Source organism: Bos indicus, chromosome 4 (genome assembly GCF_029378745.1).
Source record: "Bos indicus isolate NIAB-ARS_2022 breed Sahiwal x Tharparkar chromosome 4, NIAB-ARS_B.indTharparkar_mat_pri_1.0, whole genome shotgun sequence".
In the NCBI taxonomy this organism is placed as follows: domain Eukaryota; kingdom Metazoa; phylum Chordata; class Mammalia; order Artiodactyla; family Bovidae; genus Bos; species Bos indicus.
In genome coordinates, this window is record NC_091763.1 from 113,998,314 (window position 1) to 114,022,300 (window position 23,987).

Genomic DNA, 23,987 nt, shown 5'->3' on the forward strand with positions numbered 1-23,987 from the left:
TCAGTCCCCGACCCCCCCAACTCCGTCTCCGACAGACGCCATCAGTGCCGCGAACCCGCGGGTCATCGATGACAGCAGGGCCCGCAAGCTGTCCACAGACTTGAAGCGGTGCACCTACTACGAGACGTGTGCCACCTACGGGCTCAACGTGGAGCGCGTCTTCCAGGACGGTAACTCGGCGGGTGCCAGGCGCTCCCCCGGAAGGGGGTCAGGCAGGCTCTGCGGAGGGGGGAGTCGGCTCTAAGTGGGGTTTCCCCCGCCTCCCCAGAGGGGTCATTGACTCTGCTGTCCCCTGCAGTGGCCCAGAAGGTAGTGGCCTTGCGGAAGAAGCAGCAGCTGGCCATCGGGCCCTGCAAGTCACTGCCCAACTCCCCCAGCCACTCGGCCGTGTCCGCCGCCTCCATCCCGGCCGTACACATCAACCAGGTGCGGCCAGCCTCCCACGCTCCCCGCACCACATGCCCATCCCACCCCGCCGTGGCCCTGCCTCTCCATTCTGTCTGTCTGCCTGCCTGTCCCTGCGCGTCTGGTCTCCCCACTTGCAGATGGTTTGAAAGCACTGGCTCGGGTCCCCTCAGCCTGCACACCTGGCCTGGCCTGGCCCCCCACCTGTGCCCTGCAGTCCCTGCCCTCCCACTCCCAGCTCCCCTCGCTGCTCCACACATCTCACCCTGCAGCTGCCGCCGCCTAAGCATTTGCTCTGGTCAGCTGGGGTTAGCGCAGGCTCAGTACCCACCTCCAGAGGAGTCCCTGGAGGCCCGCCCCCTCCTCACCTGCTGGCCCCTGCCCCTGTGTTTGCGTTTAGAAGAGCAGCACTTACCCCACAAGGGCTGATGGCCTTCATGCTGCGTGGGGTCCTTTGGGGGGGGTGCCTGAGCTGGGTCCTGCCGTGTCCCTCCCAGATTACCCCCTGGACACCTGCCCGCCTGCGGGGCCTACTGCCTGGTCAGTTCTGGGCCCTTGACATTCAGCCCAGGGCTTCTGTAACTGTGTTCCCGGACTCAGTCTCCCGCGCTGCGGAAAGCCCTGGGCCAGTACAGGTGTGCATGGTGAGCGGTCAAGTCTATGCTGCTCCTTTAGTTCCACCGAGGGCTGCTGTCTTTGCAAAGCCCTCCCGGCCCCCAGCGTCCTGACGGCCTGGTGGGCTTTTCCAGGGATTCCCTCCCTTTACAGCTGTAAAAGATCTCAGGGCTCCCCTGTAAGAAAGGGAGAGCCATACACAGGTCTTCTCCACCGTCTCTGAGCCACTTGGCCTTGTAGCAGACTCAGCTGTGCGCAGGGACCCTGTATCCTTCACGGGGCGGCAGCTCCGGTGTTGGCCTCGGACCAGAGGAGGCTGCTGGGGCAGGGCGCGTCCTCTACTTAGTGACCATCCGGTGGGCCGTCAGGGGTGGCCTTGTCACGCTGCCCATGGCTCCCGGAGCCACCACCAGCGGACACCGCTGTGTGTGTATCCCGCCGTCCTCTGCTTCCTCCGGTCAGCAGCCTTAGTCGCCGTTCGCTCCCTGCCCAGCCCTCCTCCTCCCCGTATCTCACGCCCTGTCACACACAGCCTCACCCTCCCCCCCGCCCCACCCCATTGGCGCCCTGAGCCCCACCCAGCCTCCCGAAGCCTCCGTTCTTGCAGGCCTGGGGAGCTCATCCAGGGTGACCTGTCACCTGGTGTCACGCCCAGCTGTGAGCCAAGACTCCGCAGTCTTGTTCTCTCCCGGCCCCTGCCCTTGACTCCAGTCCTTTGCCTCTGATTCAGCTAGGGGCCCTAGGCAGGAGGTGGAGGGTGGGCAGCCCAGGGCGGTGACCATGGGGTCCCGCAGGCCTCCAGGCCTTTGCTGCCCGCCTCCTGGGTTAGCCTCTGTAGGAATGGGCGGCCCCTCTGCTCTGCCCTGCAAGCCCCAGGCCCCTTGGTGCAGCCGCCCTGAGAGCCCTCTCTGTTCTCAGGCCACGAATGGCGGCAGCAGCGCCTTCAGCGACTACTCGGCCTCAGTCCCCTCCACGCCCAGCATCAGCCAGCGGGAGCTGCGCGTGGAAACCATCGCTGCCTCCTCCACCCCCACACCCATCCGCAAGCAGTCCAAGCGGCGCTCCAACATCTTCACGGTACGTGCCCGCCCCTCCCGCCGCCGACCAGGCAGGGCCGAGCCCCCAGCCTCCAGGACGCTGCACCTGCCCTCTCTGCATCCGCACAGACACGCACTGCTCCCGGAGGGAGCTCTGTGCAGGCGTCCCCCACCAGCACCCAGACTGTGACCCTCCGTGGGCTCCGTGCAGACGCCCCCCACCCCCCCAACCCCACATCAGCACCCAGACTGTGATCCTCCTCTGAGCCCGTGGGGCCGCCCCTCAGCACAGCCACACAGAGACCTTCCTCCCAGCCCAGCTGGAGGGCTCTTTGGACCCGTCTGCTCTCTTAACTCCGAGACACCCTGGATCCCGCCCTTGTGGACCAAGGCCCTGGGTGGTTGGCCCAAGGCCGCAGGAAACGGTAGATGGCAGAACCAGAGCAGGTCCAGGCCTCCCAGTCCGCCTGCACCCCACCCATCCCCGTTATTTCCATTCCACCGCGCTTCCCCACCCCCCCGCTGCTGCCATCGGCCCAACAAAAGGCCCAGACGTCTTTCCCCAGGCCCCTGTGTCTCCCGAGTCCTGCCTCGGTTTCCCACCCCACCAGCCGCCCACCACAGGCTCTGCTCTCAGCTCCTTCACGAAGACCCCCAGCCCAGGGTCCTGTGCGCCTCCTGCCACTAGGGCCCTGCCCGTCACCTCTCGGAGGCCCAAGCCTGTGTCTGGCCCGCAGACACACTGTCCAGCAGGGGGGGCTTGGCAGGACCCTCCTGGGAGTGGTGGGCCTGACGAGGCGGGCGTGCCGCCCCGGGCGGACCCGCATGGGGAGATCGCCCGGTCTCTCTGCGTCGCTCCTCATCCCGCTCTCCGAGCGTCGGGGCTTGGGTGTCGGTCGGTTGGTCCGGCCCCCGGCCAGGGTCAGGCCCCGGCCAGGCCCTCAGGAACCCAGCTCAGACAGAGCCAGTGCTCCCCAGGCCTTGTCCCTGCATCCTCGCTGTGCGCGCTTCTGCCTCGTCTGCCTGCCTGTCCCCTACGGCCCTGCCCTGCGCCCTCCATCCTGCTGCTGCCGCGCGTCACCCCCACCCCCAGCCCCGACCCTGCCTGGACTCACAGCTTCTCATCTGTTCACGCCTGCTGAGACACACAGCGCCCCGGCTGCCTGCTTGTGCGTGAACCCCTCTGCGGCCGCCGTGGGGCCCGTGGGCGCCTGGGTCTAAGTGACTGCCCTCTGTGCCCACGGTGCCCGCTCGCTGACGTCCTGCCCACCTGCTCCTCTCCCCCCGTCCCTCCCCTCCCGCCTTCCTCCACTGTTCGCCCAGCGCCTCCTTGCGCCCCGCCGCCTGCTCCTCCGAGCTGCCTTCACGTGCCCCTCGCCGTGCCCGTCCTCCACGGCACAGCCGCCCCTCCAGGCCTCTTTCATTCTCTCCATCTTCACTGTGGCGACCTGATTTTTTTTGTTTTTTTCTCTCCATTGTTTCCATGGTGACCTCACTTGAGCCATTGTCCTTGAGGGAGCCTCCAGACGCGCCCATGTCTCTCGAGGTGCCTCTCGGGACCTCCCCTTCTCATCGTCACTGCTCGGGGTGGGAGGGTGGAGGGTGGAGGGTGGGGGGTCCCCCCCTCTTGCCATCCTCCGGCAGAGCTGTGCCTGCTCCTGTCCCACTCCCGTGACTTTCCTGCTGGACGTGCCGCTGACGTCCCCCTGGTCTCTCCCCCATGACTTAATGTCCTTGTTTTGACGCTCCTCACCCTGGTTCCCATCCTGGGTGGGGTGCACACCCCATGCCCCCTGCCCTCCTCTGGGCTCCCAGGGGTCCTCGGGTGGTTGTGGGGTGGGGGGCCTCTCTGCTGGCCAGCCTGGCTGGGACAGGCCGCATGTGAACCCCGCTCCCCACGACTGGCTCTTCCGTCTGGGGGTGCAAGGGGCAGAGGCCACAGTGCCCAGGAGAGGCCCCCGGAGGGCAGGCGCTGGTAGCAGAGACGTCCATGGGCAGTACCCCGGCTCTCCCTGCTGGTCTGGCCGCAGCCCCCATGGCCTGCTCCCTGGCAGCTTGGAGGAGCCGGGGGAGGGACGTGGGGCCTGGAGTGCAGAGCACCCCCCCTCCCCGCACCCCGAGATGGACCGCCGGCCTGCAGCCTCTCCTCCTCCTCCTTCTCCTCTTCAGCCGCCTCTCCTCCCCGGGCGCCCGGGTTCTCTGCCCTCGCCACCTGCTGACCCACTGTGTGCGCGGCTTGAGTATAACTTGCCAAAAATCTCTATTCTTTCGATATTTGCAGATATGTGCCACTGTTTCCAACTTTTCATCAACAAAAAGGCCTTTCCAACTCCTTCCAAATTAGAAGACCAGGTGGTGACACACAGCACCTCTGGACATTGTCCCCCGTGCGGGGCCGGGCCCTGGGACTGCTCTCAGATGAGAAGCGGCCGCCGTGCTCCCCACTCCAGAGACCCACAGGAACCTTTGTAACTAACCCCCACACCCCCAGGCAAGGCTAGGAACTGCTGGAGCGCCCCGCCAGCCCGCGCGGCCAGCCCGGCGGAACGCACAGCGCCAGGCTCTCGCTGCACGGAGAAGAAGGGAGCTCGTCCCCTGTCCCCGCCCGGCGCGCCGGCCAGCGACGAGGCCCAGAGGCCGGGGCGTCCAGCGCCCGGCCGGCGGCCCAGCTGCTCCCGGGGGTGCTCCCCGCCCCTCCCCTCCTCTGCTCCTTCCTGCATGGACTTCTCTGCTGTTCCTGCTCTGCTGGACGCCGCCGCCGCCTCCTCCTCCTCCTCCTCCTCGCCGCGCTTGCCTTCCCCTCTCTTGGCCCCCCCCAACACACCCCGTTTCCTAGGATCCACATCGGGCCGGGCTCTGCCCCAGGAGCCCTGGCAGGGGCGCAGGGCCTCCTCTGGCCCGTCTCCTCTCTCTCTCCATCCACTGTGCCCCCTCGGGCCTCGTGGCCGCTGAGCTCGGCACGCCGTGCCGCCGCGTGTGGTGTGTCTGTGCCCGTGGCCGGGCCGCGGCCGGCTCTCATTTCTGGACTTTGCTCTCCCCCCTACCCGGTGGTCGTGCCCCGTGCTGCTCCCGGCCAGCCTGCAGCCTCTACCGTCCACCTTTCCTCTCTGGACCCCTTCCCTTCTCTCAGGCCCCAGCCTCCCCCTGGCTCCCCATGGGCTGCGCGCTCCTCACGCCCTCGGTATCTCGTGTCCTCGCTCTTCTGTAAGGGGCGGGCCCGGCCCAGTGATGACCTGTGCTGCTCTGTATGGTGCCGTGTGTAAGAATAAACACCCGTTGGAATACTCGTGGTCTCCATTCCTTCCCAGTCCCGCCGTGCCCACCCAGCCTGGCCCTGCCTGGCTGCTAGGGCCTGTCCAGGGGGAGGGAGGGATTTGGGGAGGATGGGGTGCTAGCTGGGGATTCCAGGCGGGCAGCTGAACCCCCACAGACCCCGGGGCCCCTCTGACACGCCCCTTCTCTTCTCTTCCAGTCTCGAAAGGGTGCCGACATGGACCGGGAGAAGAAGGCCGCCGAGTGCAAGGTGGACAGCATCGGGAGCGGCCGGGCCATCCCCATCAAACAGGTCAGCGCTCCCTTCCCCCCCGGGGCTGGAGAGAAGCGGAGAGGAGGCCCCGGCAATGCTGGAGGATGGCTCTGGAAGACGGGAGAGGCCAGCGCTCCAGGCCCCTGCCAGGCCTGAGCTGTTAACACCCCTGGCAAGGTTGGCCGGAACGCTCACCGGGCCTGGCCTTGCCTGTTCACCCTCATCACCACCTGGGGGCAGCAGAGAGCCACCCGCCACCCTCAGCGGCTCTGCATTGGTGGTGGTGATTCTGGAGGTGCCCGACCCTGCAGCAGGACTTGGTCTCTCCCACCTCTCTCTCCTCCTCCCTCCCCCAAAAGGGAGGGAATTCACAAAAGAGCACCCTGAGGAGTATGGATTGAGGGGGCGTACCAAGGGCTGGTCCTACCCTGGGTTCACCGGCCGAGTCTTACCCAGTGAGCCTCTTCTGTGTTTGAAAAGAGGAAACTTAGTCCTGATATAGTCTCTGGAGTCACTGCCCAGTAGGGCCAGGGCGCCCAGACCGCCTGTCCTGGGTGTCTTTGCTAGAAAAAGGCATTGAGTGATCAAAAGGGGTCTCTGGTGATGGAAGGCAGAGTTGCTTGCTGGTGTGCTGTATAGGGCTGTAAAACCACTGCTGGATGCAGTGGAGAGAGGAGGTGTCAGGTAAAAGCCTGCTGGCCCACGTGCCCCCCGGGATGGCCAGCAGCCTGGTGGTTAGCCTGCTGTGTCCCCAGGATGCTGCACTTGGCACAGACACATCTTCTCGGGACCCGGTGTTTAGAGATGCCCCGTGTCTACGGGAGCCGTGATGTCCGTGTTTGAGTGGAGTAGACTTGTGTGGCCAGAGGACCTGAGGCCAGCCTGGCCAGGGTCCTGTGATCAGGTCTGGCCGTCCAGGCTGGGGCTTCTGCAACCAGAATTGTGTTAGGGATGGGGGTTTCTGACCCCACAGTGAAGGGCCATGGCAAATGGAGAACCCTGAAAGTGTCTCAGGGCCCAGAGGACACAGTGGGGAGCACTGGGTATGCTTCAGTCCTCCAGAAGTGTCACCAAGGGATGCTCCCCAGGGACCCTCCTGGTGGGCGGGCAGCTGGCTGTCTCCTCCCTGTTTCGCTGTATGTGCAGAACTGGCCCATAAACCTGTTGATGGCATGTCTCTGTGGCTGTGCCAACTCAGGCCTCCTCGAAGGGCCTCTTGCCAAGCCAGGCAATGGGGACCTGCTCCAGGCAGGGGACCGTCACTCCCTGCTTTGTGGCATGTGTTTTCTGAGTATACACGCAGGCACAGGCAAACGTTCAACAAACGCAACGCTTCCCCCACCCAGCCACCCTTCCTTGCTTTGAGATCAGTCTAGCCCCCAAAGCATCCCGCTTCCTGGCTGGGGTCTGCCCTAATTTATCTGCTCCCTGAATCCCACACAGGGAGGGGAAAGAGGGTCTGTGCAGTGGGGGATGAAGCCCCGTGAACTTGCACCTGAGGCTCCAGTCCCCCTGGAGGGGTCAGTGAGGTCACTTGAGGATTCCAGGCCCCCTCTAAACTCAGGGATCCTCAGAAGGAGGGGCCTGGCCAGGAGGCTGAGTTGCCGTACCTGTCTACAGGCACCAGGGATCACACAGTGGGGGGCGGTTTGGGGATGTGCCTACTGTCGGGATGGGGTGCCACCGCACCCTCTCCTCTAGCCTGGGCCGGTGGCCATTCCTTGGGCCCCTCACCGCCGCCCCGGGCCTGGCTCACCCCTTTCCCAGCCCTCCTGTCCCGCGCTTCTCCCGGTTCCTCGCTCCCCCTCCCCCTGCTCCTGCTGGGAGTGGAGATTGCATTTCAGTTGCCATTTGCATTCCCAATCAATCCGGACTCCGCAATTAAGCCGGCTGGCGGAGCCGGGCGGGAGGCGGCGGGGAACGGGTCCTCTGGGGGCTGTCGCCCCCGCGCACTGCTCACATTCCGCCCCAGATTGCTTCCTGCGCCGCCGTGCGCAGCCGGCCTGCCCGGGGAGGGGAGCCGGCGCCCCTGGGGCGCGGGGAGGGCCGGGCCGGGCCGAGCGGGCAGCCCCTGGCAGGTGAGCGGCGGGGCCAGGCGGAGCGCGTGGGCGCGGGCCAAGCCCCCCTTGCAGCCGCGATCGCGCCGCCCCCCCCCCCCCCCCCCCCGCTCCCGGCCCAGGCGCTCCTCCCACGCCCCCGGGCTAACGCGCGCCGGAGCCTCATTCCCACGGTCCGGAGAGGGGCCGGTGGAGGAGGGGAGAGACTTCGGGCAGAACAGGTCTGCCCTCCTCCGCTGCCTCCGGCATCCTGACTCCTGATCTCCTGCTGAGGGGGTGGGCGGGGGGTGCTCCGTAGGTGAGTCTGCGTGTCTGAGAACTGCGCGTCTGAGACGGAGGCTCAGGCAGTTTCCGGGACTTGGGGATGTAAAGAGCTCGTGGGTGGCAGAAGGCGAGGTGGGGGGGTGGTGGCGTGAGCCTGGGGGGACCAGGCGGGCACCCGGTGAAGGTGAAGGGACCGAGAAGGGAGCTCTGGGTGTGAAGGGGTTTGGGACAGAGGCCCTGGTGGAATCTCCCGCGGAGGCTCAGGGAGCAGGTGGGAAGGGAGGCGGGGGATGGGGCGCCCCCACCCCCACCCCGTGTCCCGGTCCGCAGCAGCAAGAGGAACCTGGGCTGCCTTCTCCAGAGGCCGGGCCCCCAGTTCTCAGGGCCCAGGGTCCACAGTCAGCAGAGAGGTAGCGGCTGAGCTGTGTCCACTTTCCTGGCCTGTGAGGGGATGGGTGCCACGCCCCCGAGGCCCGTCACCAGGGCTCCTTCAGGGACCACCAGACCGGAGCCCGCTGCCTTCCGAAATGTTCCAGGCACCCTACTGTCTAGGGAAGGTCTCGGTTCATGCCCCTACTCTTCAGAAGCTGCTCCTGAGAAAAGGGGACCAGGTCTCCACAGTGTCCTTAGATGGCTCCACCTCCTCCAGCTGGAGGATGAGGGAGGAAGGGGTTAAAACACCTGTTGAAAAGCGGGACTGGCCTCCACCTCTGGCCCCTGATGTGGGAATCCCAGGCCACCTGCTCGCTAACCTGGCCCACCTGCTTGCTAACCTGGCCGTTCCAGGGCTGAGCCTCCTAGTAAGAGGCCTGAGCAGGGGAGGGCATCCTGGAATTGGGGTTTACCCCCACTCTATCACACTGAGTCTCCTGACCCCCATTTCCAGCCTGCCTGAGGGCAGGGCGCCCCCCTCCTGAAGGAGAGGCCAGCACAGCGGCCCTAAGCTCCTCCTTTGTGACCCCCTTGCGGGGCGGGGTGGGTACACTGGGGGACACTCAGAGTGCTGCCCCATCCCACCCCCAGCCGGGCCATCCCGCTGTGGGGCTCTCCCCCAGGAGTGGTGTGTAGGAATCTCTGGGGAGCACTGCCTCTTCTCAGCACCCCAGGTTTGGGGAGGGGGCCCACAGGCGTGATCCTGGTCCAGGGCAACCTGCTGCTGGGCGTGTCCGTGTCCTGTCCCGACCCCGGCTCCATCCTTGGCCCGTCCCCTGTGCTGGCCGCTGTTTCAGGAGCCAGCAGTGGGCGCGGGACCACCAGGGGTCCTCGTTAGGGGAGGGCAGCAGAGACTGTCGGGGCTGTGGGCAGTCTTCCTTGGTGGGGTCCTCCAACAGCCGCAGAGTCTCTGCTGGCTTTTCCCCACTCTCCGACAGCCGCAGGGTCTCTGCTGGCTTTTCCCCACCGTCCACCAGGGGTTCTCACACTGTGCTGCGGTGCGGGGGTGGGGCTGGGGGGATGTTGATGAACAACACTCCCAAATTCCGGCCCTCGTGGGACCCTTGTCTATCCTGGGGCTCATCCAAGCGCCACACCCAGCATCCTCTCAGCTCCCATGGGAGATTTGGTTGCCGATCTGGATGGCTGGAACTCCCCACTCCCTGCTTTGGGGAGACTAGGGTATTCTGGGGACATTCAGGTGCTTGTCTGCCCTCTTCTGGGGCTACCACAGGGGTTAGGAGGCCAGGGCCCCCTGAGGTCTCTGTGTTCCACCCCACCCCTGGAGATCCTGGGAGGCCGTCTAGACCCCCGCCTCCCATTGCGGATGTAGGCCCACAACCTGGGGTAGGGGGTGCCCCCGCCACGGGACAGTGGTCCACGGTAGCTGGAGGGGGCCCTGAGTCCCGTGGACGGGTTGGTTCGGGTGGCCCTCCCCGGTTCAGCTCCCGTCCCGCACGGCGTCTCCGTGCCCACACGCACAGTGACCTGGGAGGAGGGGGGTGGAGGCCCACGGGGCCTGCGGGCGCTGAGACCCTCCCCACGCCTGGCTTCCATCTCTGATGCGGCCTCTGTCCCCAGGGCATTCTGCTCAAGCGGAGCGGCAAGTCCCTGAACAAGGAGTGGAAGAAGAAGTATGTGACCCTGTGTGACAACGGGCTGCTGACCTACCACCCCAGCCTGCACGTGAGTCGGGGGGCTCGCTGCACCTGGGGCGGGCTGGGCGTGGGGGGCCAGGCGGGCGTGGAGCGGCTGCACTCCAGGGCTGGAGGGAAGCGTGCCTGAACTCAGAAAGTCCTGCCCTTGGGAAAGGGCCCTCACTGTGGGGGCTCGAGGGCCACATGGACCCTAACGCCCGGTGCCTGGAAGCTCTGAGTCTTGGCCGGGCCCTTTGGAGTAAACCCATCCCCCAGGCGGTCGCCCTCAGAGCTGCACTGGTGTGCAAGTCAGGTTCTCCCTCCTCCGCTGGAGCTGTTTTAAGAGCTGGATAGGGCCTGTTTACATGGAGTTGCTCACATTTTGGGGGGATGGGGAGGGGAAGATGGTGTTGCCAACGCGTGCCACATGTGTGGGTGCCCCTGGGCTCCCAGGACAGTGGGGCGCAAGAGGGCAGTTAAGCCAGGGCCGCTGGGGGGAGCCTGGGGCCGGGACAGACCCCCTTGGCACGAGGCGCATGGGGGCACCGGGCCTGGGCAGAGGGGTCTGCAGGGGGTGGGGCGTGGTGACTAGGGGGGGACCACCGTGGCGGCTCCCACACTCTCCCCCCCTCCCCTCGCTGCGTGGCTCCAGCGCACAGCTGTCACCGGAATCCATCTCTGTGACCACCCCACTGCGGGCCTAATGAGTTCTCCCACGAAGCCCCTCGAGCACAGCACGCGGGCCGGCCCCACCCCTGGCCCGGAGGCCCCCGGGCCAGCCTCGGAGGGGCCCTTGCCCACCCCTGAGTCGGCATGGGGGTTGTAGGGGGCCCGGCCGAAAGGAAATGGGGTCCACGCTTTGGCCGTAGCCCAGTCCCCCTGAGGGCAGCGCCCAGGACCCCGAGGAAACCCACAGGCCTGGGGTGGGCCCTTCCAGTCAACCCGGCCCTTCCCCTCAGCTTGGGGGCCTCTCACTCCACAGGTGGGAGCTGGTGCTTGGATACCGGCTCGGGGGGCTGGTTAGATGAGGGGCCTCGGCCTGGCGACCTTGGGGGCTTCCACACAGAGGCTCCTGGGCACCATCCTTGCCCCCACTCTAGCCTTCTCCTCCCCAAGTCCTGCTGAGTCCAGAGGTGGCAAGGCTCCCCACAGAGCCCTGATGAGGGGCGCGGTGTCCTAGGAAGCAGGGACGCCCCCCTCCCCGCACCCCACCCCCCGACCAGGAAGAGGACCGCAGTGTCCCCAGGGAGAGGGGCTGGGCCTCCTGGGCCCAGCGCCCACAGCTCCTGCCCCGGCGCTTCCCAGCTGCGGGGCCGGGAGCCCGTCTGTGGCCTCATTCCCCACCTGTGAGACCCTCCTGCCTTCTCCTCTCTGCTGCGTCCTCACTGCCCCCGGCCTCCTGCTGCCCTGGCTGGGCACTCATGCCCCTTGGATGGCCCCGTGCCCCGGAAGGAGGAGGCGAGGGCTGGGGGGGGGGGTGTCTGGGGACAGGGAGGACAGGGCCTGGTGCAGAGGGGAAGGGAGAGACCCTGTGGGGTGGCTGTTTTCACACGCGACTTCCCTGGTGGCTCAGCTGGTAAAGAACCCGCCTGCAGGGCGGGAGACCCCGGTTCAGTTCCTGGGTTGGGATGATCCCCTGGAGAAGGGATGGGCTACCCACTCCAGCATTGTCGAGCTTCCTTTGTGGCTCAGCTGGTAAAGAATCCGCCTGCAATGTAGGAGACCTGGGTTCGATCCCTGGGTTGGGAAGATCCCCTGGAGAAGGGAAAGGCTATCCACTCCAGTATTCTGGCCTGGAGAACTCCAAGGACTGTATAGTCTAGGGGGTCGCAAAGGGTCGGACACGATTGAGCGACTTTCACTTCACTAACAACCCAGAGAGCGGAGGCTCGGTGGGCTTTGTCGACTCCTCGGTCACCCAGCCGGCGGCTCACCAGTGAGCTGGCCCCCCGTGACTTGGACTGTAAGAATCACCCAGAGTTTCCTGCACAATGCAGGAGCGCCTCCCCTCCAGGCTACCTGTGGATCCCTGGAGAGGTACCATCAGGGCAAGTGAGGCCGGCTAGGTGGCCGCCATGCCTGGGAACCGTGTGTGGTCAGTGTGCCGGGCCGGGGTGTGGTGACGCTGGCTCCAGGCTGTCCCTGCTTGGGAGGTGAATCTAAGAGGCTGCCGGCTCTGCGGGTGGGGAGAAGAGGCTGAGCGTGGCCTTCCCGTCAGTCAGCCCTTTAGTCGCTGTACTCTGCTTCTGGGCTCCGAGTGCACGTCCTTCCCCAACCCACGCCGGATGCCCTGGGCACCTGGCCCGCCGTGCAGATGGCAGCTTCCCTGCCCGGTCCACGCTTCTCTTCTTGTCCGGGAGACCCAAACCAGGTTCAAAACCGTGGTAACAGTGAGAGCACCAGTGAGGCCAAGCCCAGGGTCTCCGTGCACGCCCCCCGGGGTCCGAGGTCCCTCCTGACGGAGGCTGTCTCTCTTCGTCTGCTTCTCATCTCTTGGTGTCCCTCCCTGGTGGCCGCCGAGCTCCTGTTGTTGGCTTCCCTGCCTCTACCCGCCTTGACCATGTTTTCCAACCTGAGCAAACTTTCCAACCTGAGCAAACTTCCCAGCTGCCGGCAATGATCAGGGACCAGCTCTCCCTGGGAGCCGTCTGCTCCCCTTGGAGGCACCGTCCTGTTAGGAAGCCGTGGAGGAAGGCCCTCCGGGAACTCCAGAGGGCACACACTCCCCCTACCAGGAGACTCGAGGGCAGGGGTGCTGGGGACTCGCCTACCGGTCAGCAGGCCGGTCGGACTGGTGGGACCCGAGGGGTGTGCGGAGGAAGGGCTGGTGGGCAAGTCTCGAGCCTCACGCCCGGTCCTTGCCGGGGCCCAGGAGAGCCCGCCACAGCCTCCCCCATTTTGCAGCCAGCGGAGCCATTCACACAATCACCTTCTGTTAATTCTATCTGCAACATCAATTAAATTGTTTGTAGAAACTAATTGAATGTGGCTTAATCACACATCTTAATAGCTTTCCACGCTCTGAACTCGTTGTTAATTCCAGTAATAAAACGAGATGAGAACGCTGGCTGGGTAATTAGCGAGGAGGCTGGGGAAGAAATTGCTGTTTGATGGTGGGTAATAAAGGCAGCCGTGGTGACCGCTCTCCCGAGCCGCCGCGGAGCTCCCCCGTTCTGCTGACGGAGGGAAACGCTCCCGACGACACCCTGTCCGCCGCCACCTCTCCGGCTCACCCGTCGCAGTCTCCTTGGGGGGCCTGAAACTGGTCCCCCAGCACCCCTCCAGCTGGCTGGGTGCTGGCCTGTTGGGTGGTCCACGCTGCTTTCCCCCTTCCATTGGTGTCTGACTCTTTGGTCCCGAACGGAGTCTCTCCGAGCGGCTCTGGTTTCTTGGCCTGGGGTCAGCTTCCCCCCGCCTCCACCCTGACCCGTATCCCAGCTTGGGCAGCCCAGGGCTGTCTCAGAGCCTGGAAACTGTTGCAGCTGCTGTGACCTCCTTGCGAACTAGAGCAGCCCGAGCCCCGCCCCCGGGAAAGGGACGGCAGCTGTGTCTTCGGCCCTGCCAGCTGTTGACAGTCGTCTCGAGATGAGATGTGACTGTGCGTGGGGACCCGGGATGGGATGCGTGCGGAGCCGATCGGAGGGCTGTAGGGGCCTGGAGTTTGGGGGCCGCTAGGATGGTGGGGTGCACCCTGGGTGCTAGGCAAGGCCAGAGGGCCAGCAGTGACTGGAATGGGGGTGGGTGGAGTTGACTGGGGAAGGGACCAGGGCACAGGGAGGGGCTAGGGCTGGGGACAGAGCCCTGGCAGCACTCAGCAGAGCATGGGTGGGAGGTTGGGGCGGAGGGGCCCTCCTGTGGTGGAGCCTGCCCTCGTCCACGTCTCAGCAATGCTGTTCTGTGCTTCTGAGACACAAACCAAGCACCCTGGGAGCAGGGTATGCCCAAGGCTAGGCACCCAGCCCCGTCCCTCACCAGGAGGCCACCGACGCAGGGCAGAGCTGCAGGGCAGGGCGCTTCTCCTCTCTGGCTGGCAGGGCCCCTGTTAGCCTTCTGAAGGGCTTCCCAGGTGGCTCAGCAGTAAAGTATCCATGTGCAATGCAGTACGTGGGTTCGATCCCTGGGTCGGGAAGATCCCCTGGAGGAGGGCATGGCAACCCACTCCAGTATTCCTGCCTGAAGAATCCCATGGACAGAGGAGCCTGGCGGGCTGCAGTCCATGGAGACGCAAAAGAGCTGGACACAACTGAAGTGAGTTAGCATGCACAGGCCCAGCCAGGCCTCTGGGAGTCGGCCTGCATGCTGGCATCGGGGTGCCCCGTCCTCCCCGTGGTCCTCCCGCTGGCCCCAGTGATTCCTGCAGGGAACTCCAGCCTGCCGGGGGCAGGAGCAGGGCTGGTGCTGGGCTCTCTGCTCCCTCGATCTCACTCCTTTTCTTCTTTGGAGAAGCCCACGTTCTCTTGGCTCCTTGGCGCCAGGTGACCCCTTTCTCCTCAAGGTCATCTCGGTCGTTCACAGGGTGAGGGTCGGCCCTGAGCCCCTGGTCAGCCCGCCCTGGCCAGCACTCCCTGTTGGCTCTTTTAAGCAGAGGACATCCTCCCTTTTCCCTGAAGCTGCAAGATGGCAAGGCAGGAGAATGCCTGGGGACAGGAAGTGGTGTCCTGGTGGGTGGAGTGAGAGGGCTGGGACCTGGAGGCTGAGCCCAGTGCTCAGGGAAGCGCCCTGGATGCAAAATGTACCAGAGGCACTCCCGACTACGGAGGAGAGGAGCCCGTCCGAGTCCAGCCGGTGAAATTCCCTCCAGAGTTAAGCTGGTGCCACTGGCCCAGCTTCTGCCCCCTGAGGAAGGACTGCCCAGGAACTCGCCAGGGCCATGGACGAGGGATTAGCACCCAAGAAGATCAGAGCAGTAGGGAGACCAGGCTGGGCTGGGCAAGGTTTTAGGCAGAGGGAGGGCAGAGGGAAGCCAGAGGGAGGGCAGGGCTCCACTCTGCATCCCCCATCCTACCTCCCACCCTGCCAGGTGCCACCCCCCACCCAGGGCGAGGTGAAGACAGCAGGTATGATGGGGTCAGCACCCAGCCGCTCCCGCTCTTGGGGTCCCTACCCGCCTTGTCCACGTCCAGCCCTCCAGTTGCTGACATGAAGGCAGGGCTGGTTCGCTCCCGGGCTAAAGAGGAGGTTCCTTGGGGACCTGAAGAGGCTGGGCTTGAGTCTGGCCCTGTCACCTGCTGATTGTGACCTTGGGCAGGTCATCCATTGTAAGAATAACCTGTTTTTCCATCTGTAAAGCGGGCACAGTAACGCCGTCCTCCTGGGTTGTTGGGACACTCACGTGAGGCAGTGCGTGAAATAGAAACGTAATGTCAGCTGTCGCGCAGGGGACCCCAGCGCGTGGCTGGGCAGCTGACGTGTGACGTTAGCGCTGGTTACTGTTCCTGCCGCTGGGGTGTCCACTGGTATCTGGAACCTTGCACTTGGCTCACTGTTCCTCAGGACAGTAGAAAGAATCGAAGGCTTCCCTTTAACTATTCGACAAATATTTATCATCAGGTACCAGGGCTTCCCTGGTGGCTCAGACTGTAAAGAATCCGCCTGCAATGCAGGAGACCCGAGTTTGATCCCTGGGTTGGGAAGATCCCCTGGAGAAGGGAATGGCTACCCACTCCAGTATTCTTGCCTGGAGAATCCCATCGACAGAGGAGCCTGGCGGGGAACAGCCCACAGGGTCGTAAAGAGTTGGACAGGACTGAGCAGCTTATACACATTCTAAGGACTGGGCGCTGCTCTAGGCTGTAAAAGTTCTCGAGGCCCCAAGTGGTGGTGGGAGTGTCTGCAAACAGGGCTGGGGTCCTTGGTGACCAGCCACCCATGGCCCGGGGCAGCCCCATCATCCACGTCCCCAGGGGCCTGTCGGTCCCTCTCCTCGGCCATCCGGCCTCTCTCCAAGTCCCATCTCTGGTCAATACTTGGCCTCCTTTGTGTTGCCTCCCGAGCTGTCTTCAGTAAAGGAGCCCGGGAGTCACTCCTGGCCCCAGGCCCTCTGTGGTCCCTGCCCTGCTCCCGGCGGAGCCCCCAGAGCCACACATGGGCAGACCTGGAGAGGGGGTGCTGGGGGGTGCTCCACAAACGTGGACAGTGCAGGGAGAGACCCGGGAGTCGGGAGGGTCGGGATGGGGTTTGCTGCGGAAGAGTGACCTGTCCTAACGAGTCTCCCCCCCAACCCCGTCTTGTCCACGTGGCCCCAGGACTACATGCAGAATGTCCACGGCAAGGAGATCGACCTGCTGCGGACCACCGTCAAGGTGCCCGGGAAGCGCCTGCCGCGAGCCACGCCGGCCACAGCCCCTGGCACCAGCCCCCGGGCCAACGGGCTGGCCTTGGAGCGGAGTAGCACGCAGCTGGGCGGGGGCACAGGTGAGGGGCTGCTGAGGTGGGGGCGTGGGGCGCACTGTGACGGGAGGGGGCCTGGGAAGGTAGGTGTCAGGGGGCTGCGCCCAGCCTGGGTCCTCAGGGCTCTGGGCAGGCTCACGCCAAGTGTCAGGCTTCAGGATCAGCCCCACTAACTCGTTGGCCAAAATGCGGTCCTCGTGGGGTCAGTAGGGGAGGTGGCCAGCGGACAGCCCGGTGGATCAAAGCAGGGACGGGTAGCCTCATGCCAACAGGTGGCGTCAGCGTCTGGAGCGGGGCAGGCGATGGGGGCGCAGGAACTGGGGCCACATCTCAGCCACGCTTGCCGAGCGAGCTGCCTGGGGCGAACCCAGTAACCGTCCTCAGTTCTGCAGTGCGGGGTGGGGTCTTTGTTCAGAGGTGTGGACGCTGCCCCGTCCAGCAGTCAAGAGAGAAAGACGGTGCTTGTTTGAGGCAAGGGTCCTCACCCTGCCAGGGTGCCACCCTGTCTGAAGGCGCTGAGGGGTCAGGGATGCTGGCACCGCTGATCGAGGGGTGCCGGGTGTGCTAGCCCTGACGTCGAGATTGTGTTCCCATGTTACGGATGGAAAAACAAAGATTCAGAGCGGTTAAGTAACTTGTCTGTAAAATCCTCCAGAGGGGCTTCCTTGGAGGCTCAGTGGTAAAGAGCCTGCCTGCAACGCAGGAGATGCGGGTTCAGTCCGTGGGTCGGGAAGATCCCCTGGAGAAGGAAATGGCCACCCACTCCGGCATTCTTGCTTGGAAAATCCCATGGACAGAGGAGCCTGGGGGGCTGCCATCCATGAGGGTCGCAAAGAGTCAGACACGACTCAGTGACTGAGCAGGCAGCAGTATTCTTACCTGGAGAATCCCATGGGCAGAGGAGCCTGGTGGCCTACAATTCATGGGGTTGCAAAGAGTCAGACACGACTCAGCAACTGAGCACCCAAAATCCCACTGAAGTAGTAGAGGGGGATTTGAACCTATGCGTGCCTGACTGGGGCAGCTCTGTGCTTCCACTCAGCCTCCCCGAGCTCAGAACGAGGCCCTTGAAATAGGCAGAGAGTGCGCTAGTGGACGGGTGAAGAGGGGGACGCTAAGGACAGGAAAACAGGAAAGATGGGTAGGGTGCTCGGAGCTGCCAGCGGGGGTGCGCTTGGGGGCGAGGGGGCGGGTTCGCTGGCCCAGGGACAACGAAGGCAGCCCGGGGTGGGGCCGGCCTAGGGCTTCTCAGGTGGCACCAGAGGGCAGAGGACACGGAAGTGGATGGAAGGGGAGCCCTGCTTGCAGGCAGGCAGCAGGGGGGCCGCTGGCTGCTTCCTTGGAGCAGGGACACCTGGGACCCTGTGTCCTGCCACGTCCCCCGAAGGCCCCCAACCTGGGGAGCAGAAGTGGTGCGTGCAGCAGGGGTGCGGCCCACTCCCCCATGTACCCAGCCGCGCCCACCGACGGCTCCCCAGTGTCCCCGGAGCACGTGGCCGGGCCGCCCCCCGGGGCCACGTCCCCCCAGCGCACCGCCAGCGACCTCGCGCACACTCACAACGCGTCTCCGCTCACCGGGCGATGTTAACATCTCATTATCTTTGTTACTGTAATTACATTATCCGCTGCTTTATGCAGAATTATCCTCCGAGGACTAATTGATGGCTCCATGTTTAATTCATTAATCATTAGCATCAAATTCGACAATTACAGTGCACACTGATTGTGGGATTGCAGGCGTAATGAGGGGAGAATTAACAAAGAAAAGGGAAGGCGCCCGCCCTCCCTCGGGGTTTTGGCTTGGGGGGCTTGGGGGGAGGAGGTTTGGGCCTTGTGGTGTCTTTGGGTGGGGTTGGGGTGGGGGGCAGTGAGACCTGGAACCTCAGGGGAGATGTGAGGGGGTGGTGGGAAGTCAGCCCTGAGGCTGCTGCTCCCCTGGAAGGTTTCCTGACCAGGCTTGGGGGGGTGCGGGAGAGGCCACCCCAAGAAAATCTGAGTTGGCAGGGACCTGTTAGGTGGAGCAGGAGGGGGCAGGATTCCGGAGAGCGGGGCCTCGGTGTGTGGCCGCAAGGGGCTGGCCCACACGGGTGTTAATCAGCACTTGCTGTGTGTCTGCTCCTGCCGTGGGTGTCAGGAAACACAGAACTCACCCCATCCTGCAGCGTCCTGCGGGCCCCCAGAGCATCAGTGTGACACGGCCAGCCTATTCCTTTCCCTTCTAGGCGCTTCCACTTGGGGCTGCCTGGCTTCTTGCAGACACTTGCCCCTTGTGCTCGTGGGGCTGGTCGGGGGGCCCCCTCCATCAGGCTCGTTCAACCCCAGGGGTCTCTGCCTGTCACGAGCACCCAGCACCCGGCCACTCCCCCTACCCCGCTGTCTGTGCAGACCCCTGGGCGTGGCCGCTGGTCCTTAGACCTGCCTGCCAGCCGTGGCCTCCTGGCCTCCGGCCCTGCAGGATCTCAGGTCAGTGGCCTGAGGCAAGAGGTCTGCGATCACCTCCCGGGCTGTCCATGGTGACTGATGAGCCAGGGAGGGCCCTGCCTCTGCCCCTGGTACTCCTGGAGCTGCCGCCCCATTCCCCTGGCTCCGCCGTCCTTCCCCTGATGGGAAACGAAAGATTAATTTTCTGCAGCCCAACAGGATAATTACTAATACTAATTAGACATAATTACTTGAATTTGATACACTTATTTCTCGTCAGAATGGCAGCAGAGCTGAGGCACAGCCCACGGCGTGTGTGGCCTGGAGCGCGGACTTGAGGGCCTGACCAGGAGGGTCGGCTCGGGCTGTGACAGGGAGTCAGCCCCACTGTCCCCCCCACAACTTCTGGCTCTGCTCACAGGGTAGGGTGGAGTGGGGGAACATGATGTGTGCAGGGAGCGAGGTGAGTGTGAGGTCTCAGGCTGGCCGAGTCCCCCACCCTGGTTCTCTGGCAAGCCTGGCACGGTACTTGGTGAACCCAGGAGCACCTCGTTTTTTTGCCAGTGTCCCGCGGGCATTTCTCAAGCTCTGTCCCTGGGTAGCTGTGCTTTCAGGACAGCCTGTGGGCCACCCTTCTCCCGGGGTCCCTCCCCGTCTGACCCTTCCCCCCACCCCCCCACCCCCAGGTACCCCCCACCCGGCCGGCAGCCCAGCCTGGGCCGGTCCACGCCCCGAGGGGCTGCACCAGCGCGCCTGCTCTGTGTCCAGCGCCGACCCGTGGACTGAGGCCGCTGCCCTGCCCCCAGGTATGCAGGACCCGGTGAGGCCAGGAGGGAAGCGAGGTTCCCCCCCACCACCCCAGAACAGCCCTCCAGGGCTCAGCGGAGGTGGGGGGTCAAGTGTGCCTGGGAAACAGGGAGTTGGGGCGGCCACGCCCAGGGCCCTCGCCAGCGGCCGGTGCAGGAGACCCTCCCTGCCTCTGCAGCCCCCCTACCCACCCTCTGCCGGCCCCAGGCAGCACTGGTGGCCCTGGCATCACCATCAGCCCCCCGTGCAGCCAGCTCATCAGCCTCGCTGCGGGGGGATGGGGAGGGAAGCCGGGGGTGAGGGGGCGGGTGCTGGAGGCTTTGAAGGCAGGAAGGGGGCCCTGCAGACGAGATCAGGGAGTGGTCCAGACGGAGTTTCTCCCCACACTGCCCCTGCAATAGGCCGAGGCCCATCCCGGACTTCCCAGGTGGTCGGGAACCTCCCTTCCCACGTCCCTTGCTCTCTTTACCGGAGATCGCTGTCTGGACCTTGCTCACAGGGCTCTTCCCCTTACCTCTCCCCTGCCTCTTCAGCCGGCACCTCACTCTCACCTGCGTCCTGACCCTCAGCCCTGATCCGTCAGTCAGTGCAGCTCAGCGAGGGTGTAGACGGGAGGAGACCCCCCACCCCACCCCGGGGCCGGTGCACCTGCTGCCCCCCCTGTCCCCCGCTCCAGGCAGCGGAGCATCAGCTCCTCCCAGAGACCCTTCGCAGGTCCCCACTAAGCCCCCCTGCCCCAGATCGGACAGCGGGAGGGGCTGGCCGCCCACAGCCCAGGGTCTGCCCCCACGTCCCGCGCCCAGCCCAGGCCAGCCCGGGGATGGGGGGTGGAGGCCTGGCCAGGGCAGGTCACCGTCCAGGGCATGCGGCCTCCATGGGCCACTCTGTTGAGTCTGGAAGGAGGCAGGCAGGCAGGGAGGGAGGGCACTGCGTGTCTGCCTCTAATGAAGTTTGACATTTAGTGGTGAGCGCCGGGCGGGGTGCGGGAGACGGGAGCTTGATTAGCGCGCTCTAATTGACAGTAATTAGGCAGCTCCCTGATTGTCTCTAATTCTGCTATTAATTGTGAGGAGCTGGGAGTGTGATTGAGGATAAATTTGGTGCGGAGCTGCTGGGGTTTCAGCTCCCCGCGAGCGAGTTCCCAGCCGCCTTCCGCCCCTCTGGGCTGCAGAGGCTGGCTTCCCCTGCCTTCCCCCTGCTCTGCCTGAGTTTCCCACTCTCTCCTCCTCCAGGCCTGGGGCTCCAGAGTGAGGTGGGATGGGGTTGGGGGGAGAGGGCGGGAGGGGCTGCTCCCCCCAGGTGGGTGCCCCAGCTGCAGGTCAGGGTGCTGCCCCCTCCCCGCTTCCCACACGTCTCCCCCTCTCCCTCACCAGCCAGTGGCCCCGCTGAGGTGCTCAGCTCCAGCCCCAAGCTGGAGCCCCCCCCATCTCCCCACTCCAACCGGAAGAAGCACCGGAGGAAAAAGAGCACCGGGACCCCCCGACCAGACGGCCCCAGCAGTGCTGCTGAAGGTTAGGGGGAACCCCCGAGGGAAACCGGGGCACAGGAGGTGGGCAGGGGGACTTGGGGATCGTCCTCCTTGAAACATCATGCCCTCATACCTTCTTGTCTGTATTTGGTTAAGCATTTTCTGATAATAATTTCCCATAAGAGCAGCTCCATAACTTCTGGTCATTTGGACCTGGTGTCTTAGAAAAAAAAGCTCCTTCTTTGGCCTAACTTAACCCCTTTCCTTGTGAAAACGTGGGCTTCCTTCGTTTACTCTCTTAGAAGGTAAAAGACGGCAGGCTGCCAGTCCCATACCTCTTCCTGGGTAATGCGGGCAGGACCTGTGTTCCCTGCGTCTCTTGTAGCGCCCGTCGAGTTTTTAAGCATCCGCGTGTCGGGCTGAGTCTCTCCTTAGTTGTCTCTGGGCAGAGAAACCCCTGCTCCTTAGATATTTTCCATAGGTTCTTCCTCCTAATTCCTTATTCATCACAGTGCTGATTGTCTGGTTTTCCTCATGTCCTCTTCAAACTGTGTCTCTTCTCAGTGGCTGGAGTCCCTTTGGAAGTTAACTTAGGTGGATGCACAGTTGCTGGGCTCTGCTCCCATGGGCAGGGGCAGGGCTGTGGGGAGACCATCACTAAGGGAAACAGTGGCTTCTGCAGAGCCAGCATGTGATACAGGCGTGCTTGGTGCTCATGGCCCGGGGGCCCATCTGGACCAGGGAACTGTGTCCCCACGGATGATCAGGGCTGTGGGGTTCAGAGACGGTGGGGAGCGAGGTGAGGTAGAATGATGGAGCCTGGGGAAGGAAAGGTTCCAGCTTTTGCCATGAAGATGGTTCTATTCGGGGCTTCCCGAAGCGGGAACCTGGCCCCGAGGACTTCCTGGGTGGAGGGGGGGTCAGTGTCACAGGGGCCATGAGAGGCTGCCCTGCAGAGCCTGTGGCCTCATCTCTGCAGCCCCCACAACACACATCTGCTGGTCGGGAGCTGTGTGCCCCCTGGGGAGGGGTGACGAGCGGGGGTGAGCATCAGGAGTGAGGCTCATGGGGATGGTCTGCTGGGGGCGCAGAGCCTGAAGCAGCGCCCACCCCCACACTGCTGGGGTGTCACAGTTCAGTCCCCAGGGCTTGTGACCGCACACGTCTGCGGGTCCATGTCTGCTCATACATCCCAGGTGGTCTGTGGAGGAAACGGAGGCTGCTCCCCACCCCGCCCTCCCTGCCTGCCTGTGCCAGGGGAGGGGGGAGGGGCCCAGCTCCCAGGAGCCCCACGCTGACGCCATCAGGAATATTGGGTTTAATGAGCTGCAAAATGAGGCGGCTGCAGCTGACATGTACGGATGGTGCCCACACCCGCCTCCAACACCCCCACACACACACCCCCATCCCCCGGCATTGCCTCCCAGCACCCCGGCGCATCTTCCCCAGACACTGGGCTCCGCTTTCTCTGGGAAGCACCCCTCTGACTTCCAGACCCGTCTGGCCGCACCGGGGCTGCCAACAAACCTTGCGTCCCCACCTTTTCCACCCAGGCTCCACAGTGGCCAGGCTGGCAGGCTGCTCTCTGCGCCCCAGCTACCACCCCCCACACACCCCCCCCCACCGGCGGGGAGCCCCAAGAGCACAGTCCTCCAGGCTGGGGCCCCAGGGGGGCTGCCCTGACGGGTGTGCGTGCCCTGTATGTGCCCACAGAGGCCGAGGAGTCGTTCGAGTTCGTGGTGGTGTCCCTCACCGGGCAGACGTGGCACTTCGAGGCCTCGACAGCAGAGGAGCGGGAGCTGTGGGTGCAGAGTGTGCAGGCCCAGATCCTCGCCAGCCTGCAGGGCTGCCGCAGCGCCAAGGACAAGGTGGGCGCCGGGCGGAGGGGCTGGGGGCGAGTGCCCTACGCTGGCCTCCTTACTCACCAGCCACCCGCCCCCCACCCCATCCCTTCAGACTCGACTGGGGAACCAGAACGCAGCTCTGGCCGTGCAGGCCGTGCGCACCGTCCGGGGCAACAGCTTCTGTATTGACTGCGATGCCCCCAGTGAGTGCTGGGGGGGTGGGACCAGGCTGGGCGCTCCGGGTGGGGGGAGCTCAAGGGTGGAGGGGGCGGCTCCATCACGTCCTCTCCTTGCCTAGATCCAGACTGGGCCAGCCTGAACCTGGGCGCACTCATGTGCATCGAGTGCTCCGGGACGCACCGGCATCTGGGAGCTCACCTTTCCCGGGTCCGCTCCCTCGACCTAGACGACTGGCCACCCGAGCTGCTGGCCGTCATGACGGCCATGGGCAACGCCCTGGCCAACAGCGTCTGGGAGGGGGCCCTGGACGGCTATGCTAAACCCGGGCCCGAGGCCTGCAGGTGAGGGCATGAGGCCCTGGGTCCCCCTGCCGGGTGGGGAGATGGGAGGGGCAGTGCGGTTGTGACAGGGCTGCGGGCTGGAAGGATTAAACCCGGCGGTTGCTCTGCTCAGCCGTGGGCCCCAGGGGTGCCCTCCGCCTGTCACTCAGAGCCTCACAACAGCCGGCTCTTTCTCCGCAGTTATCAGCACGTCGAGGGGCGGGGGGCGCATGCGCAGGGCCCTATCGCGCGGTGTAGCCGGAGTGCCGAGATGCAGAGAATAGGTGGTAGATAGATAGGGTCGTGCGTGGGCCCCGAGGGCAGGCCCCCGCCTCCTTTGTTCCTGCAGGGCCAGATAAGCTGCCCACCCCCAGCCCCCAACCCTGCCTGGAATCCGCCGGCCCTCGCGGCCCCCTGAGTCCCCGCCACCACCCCCAACCCCGCCCCGTGCATCCCCGTCGACCCCAGGGGGTCTCCCCCCAAGAGTTCCATCCAGTATCTCCCATACCCTCTGCGCCACCCGCTGCCCCCAACCGCCCTGGGTCCCTCGGGCTGGTCTTTGCTCTGATCCTGCCCCCCTCCCG

General features: G+C 64.8%; 1 protein-coding gene across 6 annotated transcripts in view; it reads left to right on the forward strand.

Moving 5' to 3' along the window:
* The window catches only part of AGAP3 (ArfGAP with GTPase domain, ankyrin repeat and PH domain 3), a 56,585-nt gene that overhangs the window by 31,474 nt on the left and 1,124 nt on the right, over window positions 1–23,987 (forward strand). The window contains exons 6-16 of one of the 6 annotated variants that reach the window (XM_070788421.1): window positions 36–170; window positions 299–426; window positions 1,939–2,097; window positions 5,530–5,622; window positions 9,918–10,022; window positions 16,219–16,387; window positions 19,471–19,590; window positions 20,965–21,102; window positions 22,773–22,927; window positions 23,016–23,106; window positions 23,202–23,424. In XM_070788421.1, the coding sequence (XP_070644522.1) occupies window positions 36–170; window positions 299–426; window positions 1,939–2,097; window positions 5,530–5,622; window positions 9,918–10,022; window positions 16,219–16,387; window positions 19,471–19,590; window positions 20,965–21,102; window positions 22,773–22,927; window positions 23,016–23,106; window positions 23,202–23,424 (1,516 nt within the window). Of the gene's footprint in view, window positions 1–35; window positions 171–298; window positions 427–1,938; window positions 2,098–4,338; window positions 5,342–5,529; window positions 5,623–9,917; window positions 10,023–16,218; window positions 16,388–19,470; window positions 19,591–20,964; window positions 21,103–22,772; window positions 22,928–23,015; window positions 23,107–23,201; window positions 23,425–23,987 lie in introns of those variants that run through there. The other 5 variants (XM_070788423.1, XM_070788422.1, XM_070788424.1 and 2 more) reach the window with 5 other exon arrangements.